General features: G+C 42.5%; 1 protein-coding gene across 1 annotated transcript in view; it reads left to right on the top strand.

Moving 5' to 3' along the window:
* The window catches only part of LOC144271923 (protein mono-ADP-ribosyltransferase PARP14-like), a 35,860-nt gene extending 15,931 nt beyond the window's left edge, over positions 1-19,929 (top strand). Inside the window, exons 9-17 of the mRNA XM_077829579.1 lie at positions 546-609; positions 3,379-3,528; positions 4,706-4,768; positions 6,492-6,659; positions 9,454-9,663; positions 9,756-10,364; positions 12,584-12,729; positions 14,933-15,107; positions 18,316-19,929. Of these exons, the coding sequence (XP_077685705.1) occupies positions 546-609; positions 3,379-3,528; positions 4,706-4,768; positions 6,492-6,659; positions 9,454-9,663; positions 9,756-10,364; positions 12,584-12,729; positions 14,933-15,107; positions 18,316-18,605 (1,875 nt within the window). The 3' untranslated portion in view covers positions 18,606-19,929. The remainder of the gene's footprint in view (positions 1-545; positions 610-3,378; positions 3,529-4,705; positions 4,769-6,491; positions 6,660-9,453; positions 9,664-9,755; positions 10,365-12,583; positions 12,730-14,932; positions 15,108-18,315) is intronic.
* The last annotated feature ends 242 nt before the right edge of the window (positions 19,930-20,171 follow it).

The raw sequence follows: 20,171 nt of genomic DNA, 5'->3' as shown, positions 1-20,171 counted from the left end.
ACCTCATTCCCCACTCATGCTTTTTAAGCACCAGTGCTTCTGCGTACAAGTGACAGGTGCTGCACTAGATGGCATTAGACAGTGCCAAAAATCAGCTAACCAATTCAGAACAAAGTAACTGCTTAGCAGTGTAAAGTTTCAGTAGGCTCAGGATTTTAATGTTCAGTCTGCATTAGGCTCCCAAAATGTTTCTCACCTTTGCTATTACTGGCTCAGCTCCATGACTGGTAGAAATGTTGTATTAATGTAGACGAGATTCCCAGGGTTGTAGGCATTTTAAATGCTGTATTTTCTAACCCTGCTCAGAGTAGTTTTATAGTATTAAAGTACCTGCAGCTACCAGCACCTTGTTTCCACAAAAGTTCCTGTTACTCCCACCACTGACACCTAGACTCTGCTGTAAGGTGGACATTATATGCATGAGATATCTCCAGTACAGATACATAGCTGTTAATTTTACTTGTGAGACTAGCAAGGTTTGAATCTGTCTCTGTTGGGCAAATCTCTGAAACCTTGTCTGCAGTACCTTTTGATTCTATTTCTAGGCATTTACAGATGAACTAGAATCTAGGACCAATGGGAATCTCCAGACTGTATCATCGAGTCCAAGTAAGGTTGTTTATTTGGATTGGGTTTTATAAATACACAGTTGGCAGGAGAATGTCACGAGGACGTAAAATAGTCTAATGAACTGACATTCCTAAACCCGGGAGGTGAAAAACTCAGGGGAGAAAATCTTTTGTTATGGTGACATTCTTGCTCTTCAGGGATGCTGCCAGGCTTACTACATGGAGGAGAATCCACTGGTACTATACCGATAGATTGCAGTGGTTGCTGGGATTGTAAAGATGCAATCACCATGCCAAGCGAACTACAGATAACATGCTACAAGAGCAACCACTAGAATGGGTGGGCTCCCAACAGCATCATTTCCCTTCTTCGTGCCCTTTTAGGCCATCTGTGAAGATTACCCCCTTCCCTCTGTAACTTGAATGGTCCACACGAAGGTATCCAGCAGATGTAGTTCCTTTCCATTTATTAATTTGCAGGAGAGAAATGCTGACAGCACAGTATGTGCGTGAACAGCACGCAACACCAGAGATTTGTTCAGGATAATGTAGAACCTATTCCCTCTTCCGTTGAAGTTCATAGCAAAATTGCATCAACGTCAATGGGAGTAGCAATGGGTCCACAGTATTTAAACTGGTTTCAGAGTAACAGCCGTGTTAGTCTGTATTCGCAAAAAGAAAAGGAGTACTTGTGGCACCTTAGAGACTAACCAATTTATTTGAGCATGAGCTTTCGTGAGCTACAGCTCACTTCATCAGATACATACCGTGGAAACTGCAGCAGACTTTATATATACACAGAGAATATGAAACAATACCTCCTCCCACCCCACTGTCCTGCTGGTAATAGCTTATCTAAAGTAATCGTCAGGTTAGGCCATTTCCAGCACAAATCCAGGTTTTCTCACCCTCCACCCCCCCACACAAATTCACTCTCCTGCTGGTGATAGCCCATCCAAAGTGACAACTCTTTACACAATGTGCATGATAATGAAGTTAGGCCATTTCCTGCACAAATCCAGGTTCTCTCACTCCCTCACCCCCCTCCAAAAACCCACCCCCATACACACACAGACTCACTCTCCTGCTGGTAATAGCTCGTCCAAACTGACCACTCTCCAAGTTTAAATCCAAGTTAAACCAGAACATCTGGGGGGGGGGGGGAGGAAAAAACAAGAGGAAATAGGCTACCTTGCATAATGACTTAGCCACTCCCAGTCTCTATTTAAGCCTAAATTAATAGTATCCAATTTGCAAATGAATTCCAATTCAGCAGTTTCTCGCTGGAGTCTGGATTTGAAGTTTTTTTGTTTTAAGATAGCGACCTTCATGTCTGTGATTGCGTGACCAGAGAGATTGAAGTGTTCTCCGACTGGTTTATGAATGTTATAATTCTTGACATCTGATTTGTGTCCATTTATTCTTTTACGTAGAGACTGTCCAGTTTGACCAATGTACATGGCAGAGGGGCATTGCTGGCACATGATGGCATAAATCACATTGGTGGATGTGCAGGTGAACGAGCCTCTGATAGTGTGGCTGATGTTATTAGGCCCTGTGATGGTGTCCCCTGAATAGATATGTGGGCACAATTGGCAACGGGCTTTGTTGCAAGGATAAGTTCCTGGGTTAGTGGTTCTGTTGTGTGGTATGTGGTTGTTGGTGAGTATTTGCTTCAGGTTGCGGGGCTGTCTGTAGGCAAGGACTGGCCTGTCTCCCAAGATTTGTGAGAGTGTTGGGTCATCCTTTAGGATAGGTTGTAGATCCTTAATAATGCGTTGGAGGGGTTTTAGTTGGGGGCTGAAGGTGACGGCTAGTGGCGTTCTGTTATTTTCTTTGTTAGGCCTGTCCTGTAGTAGGTAACTTCTGGGAACTCTTCTGGCTCTATCAATCTGTTTCTTTACTTCCGCAGGTGGGTATTGTAGTTGTAAGAAAGCTTGACAGAGATCTTGTAGGTGTTTGTCTCTGTCTGAGGGGTTGGAGCAAATGCGGTTGTATCGCAGAGCTTGGCTGTAGACGATGGATCGTGTGGTGTGGTCAGGGTGAAAGCTGGAGGCATGCAGGTAGGAATAGCGGTCAGTAGGTTTCCGGTATAGGGTGGTGTTTATGTGACCATTGTTTATTAGCACTGTAGTGTCCAGGAAGTGGATCTCTTGTGTGGACTGGACCAGGCTGAGGTTGATGGTGGGATGGAAATTGTTGAAATCATGGTGGAATTCCTCAAGGGCTTCTTTTCCATGGGTCCAGATGATGAAGATGTCATCAATATAGCGCAAGTAGAGTAGGGGCTTTAGGGGACGAGAGCTGAGGAAGCGTTGTTCTAAATCAGCCATAAAAATGTTGGCATACTGTGGGGCCATGCGGGTACCCATAGCAGTGCCGCTGATCTGAAGGTATACATTGTCCCCAAATGTGAAATAGTTATGGGTAAGGACAAAGTCACAAAGTTCAGCCACCAGGTTAGCCGTGACATTATCGGGGATAGTGTTCCTGACGGCTTGTAGTCCATCTTTGTGTGGAATGTTGGTGTAGAGGGCTTCTACATCCATAGTGGCCAGGATGGTGTTATCAGGAAGATCACCGATGGATTGAAGAAGAGTTCTATGTCTCCCAGGTCCTATGGCCTGAATAATGGAAAGCAGAAATAAAAAATCTGTGTTAGAGAATATTGGAGTCAAAGAGGATACTTTATATCTGGAGATCCCAATCTGTGAACTCTGTACTGAATGTACAAAGCATACATAAGCTCAAGGGAATAGCACTTTTACTAGGACGGACCACTCTTAAAGTATTTTTATTTTCCTTGCAGTTTCTTGTGGGCGTGTTTCAACCCCAATATTGGGAGTTCATGAAATGCAGCTTGGTTCCATTATATTCCAGGTAGCAACTGGCGATATCACCAAGGAAAATACAGATGTGATTGTAAACATATCAAATTCATCATTTAATGCCAAATCAGGTACTTATTGAATATCTATTAATTTAATGATAAATTCACTGCCACTTTTTGGAAATGGAGGGAGCCCTTTTTTTCACGCTGGAAAAGTGGGATGGCAAATGTCTGTGCTTTGTGTTAGTTTGTTACATTAAAGGCCATCGGTCTTTTCCTTTCATTTCTGGGCTGTGGTTCTCCAACGTTAGTGCTATTCCCAGTGGGAATTTTCCATTGTGAAATGTATCACTTAGACCAGTAGAACCCAGCTTTGCAGCATTTGAGAGCCTCTTCGTCTAACAGAATTGCAGAGAGCTAATAAATAATGGCTGAGTCCTCTCCTGACGTTGAGTTGGGATGTTTCAAGATAGAAACACAAAGCCAACACATAGCAATACAACCTCATGACACAAAATAATATCAGGGTACCCAGGCATAAGTCAGAGCCGCCTGAAGAGACAATACCCTTGTTCTCTCACTCTCTAGCCTATGCTGTAATGTTGATTTCTCCCCGCAAAAAAATTCTAAATATATTGGTAGGTGCCTATTCTGCTTCCTGGGGGCCTGGCCCATTAACTAATATATGCAATATGAGGTCATGTAAAGGACTGCCCATAAGTAAATTAACATTCACCATGCCCTGCCAACCCTCAGTCCACCCCGCACCTCAGGAGCCCAAGAAATAAGATGGGTCTTGCCCCTTGCCTAGAAGGTTAACAAACTTAGGCTCTGGCATTCTGTGGAGGTGAGTCAGTTCCAAAGTCGAGGACCCCACACAGAAAACACCCTGCCAGCAGCCCTCATTTGTGTCAAGGAGGCTTCAACTTGAACATCTCTGCTGATCCCAGCAGTAGCAGCATGACACAGAGAAAGAGGCAATCTGTCAGGTAACATACCATGGTGACTGGCGTACTGTTAACCAAGAGAGCTATGAAATAAAGTTAATTTGTAAATGGAGTATATTCTTTGCAGGCAATATGAGATGTTATGCAGATTACTGAATACAGTGTGGATTGGTGGGGCTCAGCATCTTGTCAGATCTGTCCCCATGGGAGTTTTGGCTATTCAAGGAATACAGAATGTGGCTGTTAGTGCATGAAAATGTAGCATGTGGCAGGGAAAAGTTTATGAGAGTTTTCATACAGGTGTGAGGTGATTTTTGGGTAACAACAGTTAAACTGACATGTTTTCTCATTTATTTAAGGTGTCTTCAAAGCAGTGATGGAAGCTGCCGGACCTCAGGTTGAACTAGAATGTGCTATGCTTGGTATGATGCAACATATATTGCATTTGATTCCATTATTAGTATAGGTTTCAGAGTAACAGCCGTGTTAGTCTGTATTCGCAAAAAGAAAAGGAGTACTTGTGGCACCTTAGAGACTAACCAGTTTAGAATGAGCTGTAGCTCACGAAAGCTTATGCTCAAATAAATTATTAGTATACCTGCTCTTTCCAAAATTTAAATGGCTGCTTATGCTTAGTCATGATGTTACAATCCCCCAGTTGGACCATATAATTTATAATAGGAAATTACATTACATTAAATAAAATTGTGCTGGCTTTTTTGATTTTTGAAAACCCTGCTCTCACGGCACCCACATTATTTTTGCAAAAGGAAGATAATTTGGAAGAGAGGCTATTTGATCCTAATGAGTACATGGGAAGTAGTGCAACCATAGGCTCCTATTTATGAAGGTACTTTAGCACATGCTTAACTTTCAGAATTTGAAGAGGCCCATTGGCTTCAGAGTCACTTTAAGCTCATGATTTAAACTCGCCTAATTAAAGTTAGGCACATGCTTGATGTACCTTCTTGAATTGAGGCAATAGCCATTTTGGGACTGATCCCACTGGATAAGACAATGGGAGCTTTTCCATGGACTTAAGTGGGTGCAGCATCAGGCTCTTAGATTATCAGTGTCTCTCCTTTTGTATTCAAAAGTGCACAGTTGTTGTTAATTGAAATGATGTAACCCAATAGGTACTGTCTGTGAGCTCTTTTACAGTATTTGGATTCTGCCAAACCGGTGCCGAAATTAAACCATTGCCAGCTATGGCTGGCGCCCATTAGGGCAAGAAAAACCCTTAGTGCACATCCTGAATCACAAAATGAAATAGCGCCCCCATGATTCTGGCAGTTCAGTTCCAATATTGCACCTTTTGCTTCAAAATTTTTCACTTTTGGCAAATCTGTGGATTCTCCCCCTTTATTAGCCTGATCCTTGCCCTCAACTCCCAAGCCAATGGGAGTTGAATGTGTTCTGCACTTAGCAGGATGAGCGCATAATCTCACTATCAGTTTCTTGCCTTTCTGCACAGTAGTGCTATTTGTACCATTGCGCTCATGAGTCCATCAGTTTTTTGCCGTATAAGCTCTTTTTGATGTGTTTATAACTCATTTTAAATGACCTAGCACTTTTAAAGGATTTTATTATGTGTGTCTTAGCTTTCTTGCAAGAGCCCAAGTGATTTTGAGGAGTTTCTCATGCAGAGGTATTGTGCACATTCCATTGATTCACATTTTAGGAAATGTTGATAATACGAATAAAATTATTTAAATTTCATATACTTAAAAGGTCAGTTGTGTTAAATTGTAAACTATTGTTTGATGAGCACCCAGATTTCAGTCATAAGTAAAACAGGAAATTCGGAGCACGTTCGAAGTTCATCCCCAATTTAAGATATCAGCGTAAAGAAAATTTAAAAGCAGAATGTTAGCAGTGAAAACGTTAATCAGATGAAGCTGGTGGAATGTCAAGACCCTGTATGGGTAAAACATTCAAGATGGATTTGCTTTCCACTTTCCTGTTTGCAAATACCAGGCACGTTTCTAACCAGAAGCTATATTCTCATCTGGTGTAGATCAGCATGGCTCCATTAAAGACATTGGAACTGCTCCATTGTGCACCACTTGAGGCTCTTGTCCTTTGTTATTATAAAGTGTTGATCTCTTTATTTTGTGTGTCATATTTTTTTCTTCTATCTTCTAGCCTTGCAGCCTCACAGTGGCTTTATAACCACACAAGGTGGAAAGCTGATGTGTGGTAAAATTATTCACCTCGTTCATCAGAAAGATGTTAAAGCTCTGGTCTCTAAAGTGCTCCTGGAGTGTGAACTGAGGAAGTACACATCTGTCGCCTTCCCAGCAATTGGAACAGGTTTGTTTTTTCTTAGTAGATTTTGAAAGGAAAAGCAAAATCAAGATCACTGTAGTAAGTTTACACACAAACTCATACCAGCAGTGTAATGTTAAAATTACAGATTTGCATAGCAAGTATCCATGTGGTATTAGCTTCTAAAGGCCTGACGCTACTCTTACTGATTTCAGCCGAAGCATATTCTGGTCCGAAAGTAGCCTAACTACTTGGTTCAGCTGGCTTGCTATAGACAAAGTGCGTATCACAACATTGGCAGGTAACTCTATGGCTGAGGGGCTTCATTCAGTGGAGAGAGATTGAAAAAGCATGCAGTAATGTACAGTCACCTGGCTAAGGGAGGTGCCACTTAATGATACCAGAGCTGAGTGAATAGCTGACTTTTTCAGGGGCAGAACTTTAAATTCTGAAAAAAAATTCAGTTTGGTTCTAATCAAAACTGATATATTTTTTTTTCTTGCCAAAATAAAAATTAAAAAAAAATTTTTTTTTGATTTGCATCAAATAAAACATTTAGTTTAGCCCCAAATGATTTTTTTGGTTATTTCATTTTGTGTTGTTCTTCTCCCGTTTTTTTCAGTTAGCTATATCTTGAAACATCACGCCATTTAGAAAGGAAAAGTCAAAACGTTTTGTTTCTAAATGGCTGAAACAATCTGTTTCAACTTCTTTGGGGGAAAAAACCCGCAAAAACTGGTCACCAAATTCGCAAGTAGTTTCAGAGCCCTGAAAAATGAAAATTTTTGTCTAAATTATACATTGACACTAATGCAGGGGTGAAAGTAAGTTAGAGGACTTACCAGTACGCTGGAGTCCTGAACAGGGGGCATGGCCTCAACCGGAAGAGGCAGGGCCTTAAATCTCTGTTAAATCTGTTAAATCTCCGTTTAATCTTCATCTGATTGATCAAGATTTAAAGGGCCCCTGGCTCCCAGCCACCACTACTGCAGCTGGAGCCCCGGGCCATTTAAATCACCCCCGAGCTACCAGCTACAGAGGCGGCTGGGAACCCCGGGGCTCAGGGGCGATTTAAAGGGCCCAGGGCTCCAGCTGCCGCTACCGCAGCAGAGCCCTGGGCCCTTTAAATCACTGAGGAGCCCTGGGGGCTCCTGGCTGCCTCCGCTACCCCGGGGCTCTGGGCTCTGGCAGAGCTTTAAAGGGCATGGGGTTCCGCTGTGGTAGCGGCTGCCGGAGCCCCGAGCCCTTTAAATCCCCGCCTGAGCCCTGCTGCCCGAGCCCTGGGATAGCGGCGGCCGGGCTCCGTCGGGGATTTAAAGGGCCCCGGGGCTCCAGCCGCTGCTACCGCCCCAGCCATTTAAATCCACTCCGGAGCCCTGCCGCCACTACCCCAGGGCTTTAAATTGCTGTCTGGGAAAGCCAGTCCCGGTACAGCACACCGGCTTACTTTCACCTCTGCACTAATGTGACATTACCTAGGAAAAACACGTTGCATTACAATATTTCTGCTTTGCAAACTATTTCTCCAAGACCGTAGACATGTTTTAGTCAAGATATATATTTATATGATAACTTCAAATGTCAGTGAACACTCTGGTGTCATTTTAAAAAAAACCTGTAACATTTACTTAAATGAGTAATTCTGTTGTCTTCAACAGAACTGTTAGCATGAGCAGGATTATCTGTGTAAGAGTGGCAGGATTGGGCCACATGTTAGTAAAAAAGCGAGACATTCAGAACTGTTAGGGTAGCCTCTAAGACCACTTCCACACGGCTCCCCAAGAACTCAGTTCTTGTCACTCAGGTTCCTTTATCTGGCATACAGCAAAGCTATACTGAGTTGTTCACACTCAAACGTAGCGGGTAGGTACAGGATATACCACACATCCGAAGTAATGCAGAAACCCCCTTCTGTTATGTACATTTATACATTACATTGCATTTACTTTACATTGCATCACATGTTTTTGGATTGGCTTGGACACTTCGTAGGAACCAATCCCTGTACAGTGTTCACAGTCCATGCACGTCTTACCCTTTACCTCATCTTAAGTTTCGGGCTTATCTTGTCTATTGTTCTCTCATCCAGTTAAAAGCTGTTAGTATTGTTATAGAAATGTGTTATATCCATTTGTCAGTGAAATTATACTTTACGAAAATGGCAGACTAATAGCTCTTGCTTCAGTTATGGCATCAAAAGATCTGCACTTTAGCAGGGATGTTGGTAATATGGATCTTTTTGGGGGGAGAGACAGAGAATGACATCTTCACAGTCTGCCACCTGTCAGCTAATGATTGCAACCAGAAAAAGATTGGAGCCAGGTTTCTCTTTAAGAGCTTACAAAGTAACTTTCTTTTCACAATATATTATTTCCTCAAACTGTGTTTCATATCTGGTTATGCTGACCTCATTGTAAGAATGAGACTGTATTGCCTTTTAAAAGGATGTTTCAATAAATCATCGTAGTCATATTTATCTGTTGTAATTATGAAGAATGAAGTCCTGTGTTTAGCCACAGAACAAGTACAGCACAGATATAGCAGCTGTGCAATATACCTCAATTTTGACTTGGAGGGATTACCTTTATTATTATTATTATTTTATTATATTACTTTACTGTGTTAAGTGTCAACAGGGTGCTTGGCCTTATACAAAAAGAGTTTCTACCCTGACGGCTTGCAGTTTAGAAAATAGACATTTTTTGATCCTTTTGCTCGGACTGTTCACAACATCTTCAGATAGTACAAGTAGGGAGCAGAGAGGCTCTTTGATATAGAGAGCATCTCAGTTCACATACTGTTCACCAGCAAATATGTATTTTTTATTTATTTGTTGCAGGTCAGGCAGGGCGGAATCCAGCTGAGGTAGCTGAGGACATGATGGATGCTATAGTTGAGTTTGCAAGTACAAAAGCAGTCCAGCATGTGAAAAAAATTAAAATAGTCATCTTCCAGCCACAGATGCAAAATGTATTTTATGCAAGTATGCAGAAAAGAGAAGGAGATACAATTTCACCAACATCAGAATCATGGCTTTCTAAGTTAACTTGTGAGTAGTGAGTGTTTTTTAAATGGGTACATAAAATTAAATATTTTCTAAAATAAAAGTTACGTAATTACAGACCTTATACTTCATTGCAGCACTTTTAATGGGCAAAAAACGTCCTACTGGAAAGAAACGTGGATTCGTGCTGGAGAAGAAAATTGAGTTAGCCACATTTCAGATTTGTGGTGAAAGCCAAAAAAATGTGGCAGCCACTGAATCTTGGATAAAAAGTCTGATTTTAAAAGAACAGTATGACAACATTATTTCAGATGAATTAATTGACAGTTTTGGTGAAGCAGAAGCTAAGAAACTAAGTGAACTCCAGAAAAGCCTACATATTACCATTCATGTGGAAACCAAGGAAACTCCTCCTTTTGTTAGAGTTTCTGGTATAACTAGAGATGTCTATGAAGCTTCCATGAAAATTCAAAACATGATCAAAAGAACTAAAGATAACCAAGAAGAACAATCAAAGGCAAAACTTGTCAGCAATTTAGTACAGTGGAAGTATTCCATAAACAAGGTGCATTTCACAGACTTTGACCCTCTGATAAATATGCACTTAGAGGATGCTAAAGTAGCTAAAAAAACTCAAATTAATATCAAACTCCTCAGGAAGGACTACAAGGTAGACATGAAAAATCTATGTGCTACAGATGAACAAGGAACAGTTATAATCATTCAGCGTGAGCCAAAGGATGAAGGTAAATTAAAGCTTTGTTGAGCTGTTCTTCATAGCTTTATTATTAATTATTATTATTTTGTTATTGCATGAAGGGTCTGACAAAATACACACACTTTCATTCATATGTAAAATTCTAAATAATGCTAGTCTGTTTTCTTAGAAACTATTAATGATTCTGAACATATATTTAAACATATTGAGCTTGAGTCTCTTCTCACTTACACTAGTGTAAAACTAGTGTAACAACATGGACTTCAGTAAAGTTACCCCTTATACCAGTGTGAAGGGGTAAAAAGAATTCAGATTTCTCAGTCATCCAACAGCAATGCTTCTAGTCTAGATGAAGACTTATGCCCAGAAGTAAACCTATCTCTTGCCATAAATTTTCAGTTGCTAGGCATTACCTACCACTGTCAGTGATTCCACTTAGCAATTTTAGTTTGAAATGTAACAGCAGCTGTGTCAGAAAGCCAGCACATAATTTTAAACTGAGTTTCATAGAATCATAGGACTGGAAGTGACCTCGAGAGGTCATCTTGTTCAGTCCCCTGCACTCATGGCAGGACTAAGTATTATCTAGACCATCCCTGACAGGTGTTCGTCTAACCTGCTCTTAAAAATCTCCAGTGATGGAGATTCCACAACCTCCCCAGACAATTTATTCCAGTGCTTAACCACTCTGACAGAAAGTTTTTTCTAATGTCCTACCTAAACCGCCCTTGCTGCAATTTAAGCCCATTGCTTCTTGTCCTATCCTCAGAGGTTAAGAAGAAAAATTTTTCTCCCTCCTCTTTGTAACAACCTTTTATGTACTTGAAAACTGTTATCGTGTCCCCTCTCTGTCTCCTCTTGTCCGGACTAAACAAATCCAATTGTTTCAATCTTTCCTCAAAGGTAAGGCCCTACCAAAATCAGGGTCGATTTTTGTCTATTTCATGGTCATAGGATTTTAAAAATAATAAATTTCACGGTTTCAGATACTAAATTTCTGGCGTACCAACCCCAAAGGGAGTCATGGGAGGGGAGTTGCAAGGCTGTTGTACAGGGGTCGCGGTATTGCCACCCTTACTTCTGTGCTGTTTCTGGTGGCCGCGGTGCCTTTAGAGCTGGGCAGCTGGAGAGCAGCAACCGCTGGCCAGATGCCCAGCTCGGAAGGCAATACTACTGCTAGCAGGGCATCGTGGTTGGCGGGGGTTTCCTGTGGTCACCCTCCCATACACACACAGCCAGCCCAAGGCCCGTTTAACCCCAGAATGCTGGGGCGCTGGGCCTGTAGCCAGGGAGGGGCAGGGCTGGGGGAGCCCTGGCCAAGGGCTCCTTCAGTATGCCAGACTCCAGCTGCTGGTCCTGGCTGGGCTGCCTCTTCCCCTGCAGGGGCCTCTCCCAGGGCTGGGTCAGACCCAGCTCCAGGAATCTTCCCCGACTGCAGGAAGCTCTGCAGCTGTCGGCCAGGAGCCCAGCTCTGAAGGCAGCACCACGGCCAGCAGTAGTGCGAAAATAAGGGCGCCATGGTATGGCGCTGCCTTCAGAGCTGGGTGGCCAGCCAGCAGCCACTGCTCTCCACCTGCCCCGAATATACTAAACTGTAAATGTGCCTCTGTTCTTTTCCATATTTCATTGTGGATTATGTTTTCCAAAACCTTTTACAGTAATGCCAGTAGAACCGTATTCAGACCCCTGACACAGCAAAAGTACATGTTTATGTACTGAATCAGGACCTCCATAAACAAATATCTCTTACTGACAGAAGAGTGAATTAGCTGTAGCCATATTCTTTCTCAGCTTAATCACTTTGCTAATAAATCATTTGATTTACCGATATAATTTTATAAGCAAGAAGCAAATACCATTCCATATAAAAAAGATCCAGTCTTGCCACTCTTTACTCACATGAATTGTCCTTAGTCATGCGAGTTGTCCCGTTTACCATAGTTTGTACCCTGAGGCCCAAAATGTTGAGTGGTCCAGAAGTAATGAGTAAAATTTCCCAACATTTCTAAACTTTACTTTAGTTAATTGTTTTTGTTTGGTAAGTGAGAGCTCAGATTGGTAGCAAAATAGAAAATCTAATCTGTGCTACAGAAGCCATGGTATATTCATGGCAAAGAATAGTCTTGCCAAAGAATCTGTGGAAGAAAAGAATCGATAATAGGTGCTCTTTTTTCAGTTTTTAATAAGGCACAAGCCCGTATAAGCAGAGTCAGTTCTTGCTGTATTAACAAAATGTTTACTTTGCAGGTAAACAGTTAGTAGCGTTCCCTAAAGAGTGGTGTGATATGAAACAAGAACGTGTCAAAGTGGTTATGATAAATACAGCACAGCAAGAATATCAAGATGTTCAGAAGAAGTTTCTAAAAACCTGCTCCACATTCAAAATAGAGAAGGTGAAGTAACATGAGAGTGAAGTTTTTTGTTTGTTTTTTAAAGAGAAACTTTCATCTTTTATTTTTTATTAAGTATTTATTTGTAGTCACCCCTTCCAGTTCTGTATTTCCCCAACACTACACTCTGAGGTCATTGATAAAATCCAAAACTTCATTGCAAATCTAAGGAAATTTTCCGTTCTAATATCATATGATAGTGGCTGTCAACGCTTAGATCAGTGGTCCCCAAACTGTGGGGCTCCTAGAGGGCATGGAGGAACATTTGGGGAGGTGTGGTGAGGCCTGGGCCAGCCTCACAGGGAGCAGGGAGGGAGCATCACCCAGCCCTGCTCTGCCCCGGCTCTGACCCCAGCCTTGGTTTGCAGCTCCTGGCCCCGCTCCCAGCCACAGCTGTGGATCTGGACCCTGCCATGGCTCCACTCCTGGCCCTGGGTTCCGACCTGGGCCACAGTCCCAGCCCCAGCCATGGCTCCACTCCTGGTAGCGGCCCCAGCCCCCAATCCCAACTGGGCTCTGCTCCTAGTCACAACCTCGGCTCCCAACTGTGGCTCCGGCCCCGACTCCGCTCCTGGCCATGGCCCCAGCTGCAGCTCCACCACTGGCTCCACTCCTGGCCACGGCCTTGGCTCCCAACCATGACTCCTGCTCCGGCCTGCGTCACCGGCACCAGGTCCTGACACCAACACTGGCTCCCAACCACGATTTCAGTTCCAGCCCCACTCCCAGCCCCCAACCGTGGCTCCAGGGGGGGCGCGGACAGAGTCCATTATGGTTATGCGGGGGGGCACGACGGAAAAAGTTTGTGGACCACTATCCTAGGGTGATTGGGCATTCAAGCAGTCTGTGTTCAGTATCCCCAAATTATGAGATATTGAAGGTAATTTATTTATGAAATATAGGCTTACACACATACATAGTCGGAAATCAACTGAAAATCTGTCTGCTGTGAATGTTACAGTAAACCATCTCTAAGAAACAATCAGATTAATCTCCACCAAGTAAATGATTGACTCTTGAAGTCCTTACTTATGCAAACCTCTCATTGAGCCAAATCCTGCTTCTTCGTCTACAGTGCATTGTTCTTGCTGAAAGGAATCAGGATTAAGGAATCCTGTGCAGGAGATCTGCACATATCTCTGCATTGTGCGACTCTGTCCTGTAGGAAGCAAAGCTCCCAACAGCCCATTGTACATGGTGGGAGGCAGGCAAGGGGAACATTGGGTCCAGGAGAATGGCACCTACTCTACACAGATCCTTCTGCAGGTGGAGAGCTGGTTGGCCACACACACACTTCTGCAGCCCTGAGGCTACAGTAGCAGTCATAGAGCAATTCCTTTAATCCGCAGAGATTAATCCACAGCTTGGGGGACAGATTCCTTCCCTGTGAGTCCCATAGGGAGATCCCCTTCAAGCTATGTGCTGGTTCCAGGATACAGGCCCCTGACTTCAGTAAGTTTTGCCTGAATGTAAATTGTAAAACACTTTACAAAGGTGTCAGCATCAAGGACAAAGCGGAATTAGTTAACATGAAAAGGGAATATAACTAGGAGAAATCAGATGAAATTAAGAATGAGGAAGTATTCTGAATATCCCAGGACACTTGCCAGTGGTGAGATCCTCTATCCTTGAGGAATAATGTTCTGAGAGAATAGAGGAATGCCATAGCACTTGGCACATTTAAAAAAATATATGGAGCAAAATGCTAATTAGCATACAGTGGGAACAGTTATGCAATGGCATGACCTAAGCAAGCTTCTCCAGCTCTAGATTCTATTAACATTAATTTGCCAGTTGGAAGCTTTTATACCAGTGCTCTCTGGGCCAGCTCCAACAGGAACATTTCCTATTGACTTCAGTGGGAGTTGGATCAGGGCTTTGATGCCGATATACCAGGTTGATCCCTGGAACCATTTCCTTACAAATAGATTGCTTTCCTGAGTAGGCCAGCAAAATTTGCTCCCTGGAAGTGTATTCTTAAATGGCAGTTTTCAGCGGGCTAAGTTATACAATTGAGGACATAATTTTAACTCCCAAGTTGGGATATAGAAAAGAAGCTTGTTCTTGTAAAAGCATAATGGTAGCTCTACAATTCTCCCCTTTAATGGGAGAACTGTCAGCAAAAAGTTCAGATGTTCAGGGTGCATCTTACTCAAAAGCCATATTGGGCATTATCAATAATGTGTTTTATTTTCTAACTTTGCAGATTGAAAGGATACAAAATCCTTACCTGTGGCAGACCTACCAAATCAAAAAACAGTCGCTGGACAGAAAGAATAGCAACACAAATAATGAGAATCTCCTATTCCATGGAACACCTAGTTCCTCACTGAACACAATTAATTACAATGGGTTTAATCGTGGTTTTGCTGGAAAGAATGGTAAATTGTTGTTATTCAAAGCAAGTTAATTTCCTAAACAGGGAATGGATGAGTGAGACATGGTGTGTGATAATGGTATCATATGCACAGTGCATGGTGAGGAAAGAGGCAAAGAATTAGTAAATATGGGGAATAATTCTGTATGGAGGGAAGGAAGTATTAGATGACCTAGTAGACTCTTCTGTGCGTGCCTTGAGCATATCCTAAAGGGATGTTAGGAATCATTAAAAAAGGGATAGAGAATAAGACTGAGAATATCTTATTGCCCTTATATAAATCCATGGTATGCCCACGTCTTGAATACTGCGTACAGATGTGGTCCCCTCATCTCAAAAAAGATATACTGGCATTAGAAAAGGTTCAGAAAAGGGCAACTAACATGATTAGGGGTTTGGAACGGGTCCCATATGAGGAGAGATTAAAGAGGCTAGGACTTTTCAGCTTGGAAAAGAGGAGACTAAGGGGGGATATGGTAGAGGTATATAAAATCATGAGTGGTGTGGAGAAAGTGAATAAGGAAAAGTTATTTACTTGTTCCCATAATATAAGAACTAGGGGCCACCAAATTAAATGAATGGGTAGCAGGTTTAAAACAAATAAAAGGAAGTTCTTCTTCACACAGCACACAGTCAACCTGTGGAACTCCTTGCCTGAGGAGGTTGTGAAGACTAGGACTATAACAGGGTTTAAAAGAGAACTGGATAAATTCATGGAGGTTAAGTTCATTAATGGCTATTAGCCAGGATGGGTAAGGAATGGTGTCCCTAGCCTCTGTTTGTCAGAGGGTGGAGATGGATGGCAGGAGAGAGATCACTTGATCATTACTTGTTAGGATCACTCCCTCTGGGGCACCTGGCTTTGGCCACTGTCACAAGACAGGATACTGGGCTGGATGGACCTTTGGTCTGACCCAGAATGGCCATTCTTATGTTCTTATATGAGAATTGTTCATATGTCACCATCCGTCCAGGCTCTGAAGTGCGCTATTGTATTCAGTAGTTATGAAATGCCTAGCTAATGAGTTCCGATATACCTGTGCTGATATCTTAATTACGCAGCTGTTTATTCTTATCAGACAGACAGATCATTCCTTAAGCTAAAGGGTTTTCTTATGTTTTGGAGGGTTTATAAGTCTAGCCAGATAACATGCTTTCATTATTGGTTAATTTGAAGGCTTTTATTTTCAGTTTATTTGTACTGTTTATTGGAGGGGTGGGCAAACTTTTTGGCCCGAGGGCCACATCTGGGTATTGAAATTGTATAGCGGGCCATGAATGCTCACAAAATTGGGTGTTAGGGTGCGGGAAGGGGTGAGGGCTCTGGGGTGGGGCCAGAAATGAGGAGTTCAGGGTGTGGGAGGTGGCTCCGGACTGGGGCCGGAGGTTGGGGTGCAGGGGGGGACTGAGGGCTCCAGCTGGGAGTGTGGGCTCTGGGGTGGGGCTGGGGATGAGGGGTTGGAGGTGCAGGAGGGTGCTCTGGGCTGGGACCGAGGGGCTCAGAGGGCAGGAGGGGGATCAGGGCTAGGGCAGGGGGTTCGGGTGCAGGAGAGGGTCAGGGGTGCAGGCTCCGGGCGGTGTTTACCTCAAGCAGCTCCTGGAAGCAGCGGCATGTCCCCCCATCCCCCCCGGCTCCTATGTGGAGGTGTGGCCAGGCAGCTCTGCATGCTGCCCCATCCGCAGGCACCGCCTCTGCAGCTCCCATTGGCCACGGTTCCCGGCCAATGGGAGCTGCGGGGGCGGTGCTGGGAGGGGCAGCATGCGGAGCCCCCTGGCTGCCCCTATGTGTAGTAGCCTGAGGGACGGCACATGCTTCTGCTTCCAGGAGCCGCGTGGAGCCACAGCATATGTGGAGCAGGGTAAGCCCTGGACCTCACTCCCTCGCGGGAGAGTGAAGGGCCAGATGTGGCCCCTGGGCTGTAGTTTGCCCACGCCTTGTTTATTGTCTAAAAATCGTAAATTGTGAATAAGATCTGAGGAGTTTATCAATGTCAAGTGGTTAATCCCTTGGCCCGTGCACAATATCAGCTGCAGACAAGCAGAGAGAGATCATCGTACTTTGCAAATCTAAAATCATTTAAAACTTTGGTGGCCTTTGTGAAAGTTGATTATATTATGCAATGTATTACCTACCTCACAAAAACTGTTAATCAGAACAGTCACTGTCTGGCTTCCTTGTTCATGCTCAGCTGAGATATTACAAAGTGAATGGACATAGAGATACAACCAATTATCTTTTCTGCCTAGAAAATGGTGCCACCTTATCAGATATGAGACAAATTGGCTGAACAGTGTGGGGAAAGCTTCCGCAGCTGCTTGTGCTGTATCTGTTCTTGGGGATAATTAGATGACACCACTCAATCGGGCACTTTTCACAGGAGTTAAATTTAATATATACATTCTTCCTCTTTAACTAGCGTTATGGACAACTCTGTTACATATAAATCTGAGATGTTCTGCACTGATCATACAGTTGTCTTTGGGTGCTACAAACCAAAACATTGTATTTGGCGCCGAGACTATCTGAGGCCCTGATTCTGCAAAGACTTGTGCCTGTACTTAGCTTTAAGCATTGAACTCAGTTGAATTACTCAGAATACATACTTTGCAGGAGCAGGGATAGTATTCTACATGACACAATGAACAGATGTGATGCACAGCAAAGAGCAGACGGGGCAAAGAAGGATGAAGCCTTTAGCAATATGATTCAATTCCCTGCATATATTTTTGACTATTTGCATTAGAAGCTTTCTCCCACTTTCAGAAAAGAGAAACAGGTCCCAGATGAAGAACCATGATTCCTCCGCCTCTGTGAAGTATAATTAGAATATTGTAATTACAATTATATAATCTTATAATTAAAAAATTCTAAATGTTTGCCATGTGGGATAGTGGATAGATGGATAGGATAGATAGAAAACTACACAATGACAAATAGAGGGAGAAAGTTTAACCTCCTTCACCATAAGGCAAAGTAAGTCTGCATGATTAGCTCAGTGATAAAGTGTCATCTCAGTAAACTTATGATTGATATTTTGGTACAAGGGCCTATTCCAAGTGAGGCTGGAACGATGCTGTCAGACTCTTAATTTTAATTTCAAATGATCCTTTTTCACTGATAGAAGAGAAGGTTGCACGTTTTAGGGGTTACATAAAAATGAAAGTCTTGTTGTTCTTTAAAAGTTTTCAAAACTTCGTCTTTCTGATCACAGGTGCAGCAATTGGAAATGGAACCTATTTTGCTGTTGATGCCAGTTATTCTGCTCACGATGGATACTCTAGACCTGATGGAAGTGGCAGAAAATACATGTACCTTGCTCGAGTTCTCACTGGAGAATATTGCACTGGAAAAGCAGGATTAATCACTCCACCAGCAAAAAACTTGGCAGATCCTACTGACCTGTATGATAGTGTGACTGATAACATGGTTCATCCATCAATGTTTGTCATATTTAATGACATTCAAGCTTATCCAGAATACCTTATTACTTTTAGAAGATAAGATTTATTTTTTAAAAACAGTGGAAGAGGTTTTTGGTGCCTTTATTTTTTGAATAATATCGCAAGGATAATTTTGTAACCAGAAATTTGAAGAATGAGAAAAGTACTGGCTTTCTTATAGCTCTTTATATTTTGGTTTATTGACTCAAATGACCATTTATATAGCCAATTGCCTAAATATATATAAATAATATTAAGAAAAGAGACCAGGTTAAGTAGATTTTAACATGCACCCTAACAGTGCTCATAATTTTGGTGTCGATGAGGAGCAATGTTCCCTCTAATTTTTGACAGGCCGTGTGCGCAAAAAATTTCTTCTGTACAAATTGTTGTGCTTCTGTGCAAATTTTTGTGCACATGGTGTTTAGGATCTGTGTGCGCGTGCACACGCACACAGAGGCAACGGTGGTTGTGAGAATAGCACATTCAGGCTAGGTAGATAGGGCTCTTAGCAGGAAGGGCTGTTGGATGCAATTTTTTGTTACCCACAACCTAAAGTAAACTGAGTGTAGCAGGCTGGTGCATCAGTAAGGATGCTGTTCACAGAACACATCATAAGGCACTGAATAGCTGAAAGAGAGTGTCTTTCAAACCCTCAGACGTGTATGCCACAAGCGTGGGGGCCCTTGATCTCAACTTTTTCCGAGTATACATATTAATCACTCTCAGCAAATTACTGCTCCTGGTTAGCTTAGGGTTCAAGGAAAACCCAAAAACATAGCCACAAAGCACATAAGTTACATTCAGTAAATCACCTTTGCCCCATCCTATTCATCTCCTACTTACTAGGGCTCATGTCTATATGGGTATTCTGCACATTTCTCTGTATTATCCAGATGCCTTTCTTCCCAGGTGCCTAGCTGAGTGCTGGTGCTTTTGCACTTCATTCAGCATCCTGCAGAATCAATACATTCAAGTACAAAATCAATCCTTCTGAAATATTCAAGATAATCATCATATTGAGAAGGCTGACATTCTTTCTGCACAGTCTTGAGGCATAATAAGCCCTTTTTCTGTAGAATTATAACCTTGTATAGCTGGTAACCTCTGGGGATGTTTTAAATTACCGAATTCTAGAAAACGATTGAAAAGCCATCTATTGATAAGCTTCATAAAGCCAGTTTTAAAATATTTGTACTTCTGAAAATTAGGTACATTCATAACAGTGATATTAACTTCTTATGCTGCCACTTATACCACAGGGTCATATTTCTGGTGTCTTCAGTAAAGCTGTTAATTATTCTGAATAGTGAATGGTGTATTATAGGGTTATTAGTTATACAGCTATTACAGACACAATCAATTAAAATGAACCTTTGTCTGAACATTTTTGTCTGCTATGATACAAGTGATACATAGGCTCACTATTACTGAAAGGGTTTAGAGAAAAATTAAGTCTCTTTATTCAGTTTGTACATTTTGTGTATTTGACAGCACTCTGTGTGTAGGCCCTAATTCAGCATTTCACTTAGTACAAGCTTAAAGGTTTTGCTGAACAGAGATTGACTGATGCGATGGGCCATCGACTGTTTAATTTTTGAAGCGATTCGGACAGTTTAAACCACAG

This window comes from Eretmochelys imbricata, chromosome 11, assembly GCF_965152235.1.
Source record: "Eretmochelys imbricata isolate rEreImb1 chromosome 11, rEreImb1.hap1, whole genome shotgun sequence".
NCBI classification, from domain to species: domain Eukaryota; kingdom Metazoa; phylum Chordata; order Testudines; family Cheloniidae; genus Eretmochelys; species Eretmochelys imbricata.
Note: the sequence above shows the minus strand (reverse complement) of the source record. Positions and strands in the feature narration are given on the sequence as shown.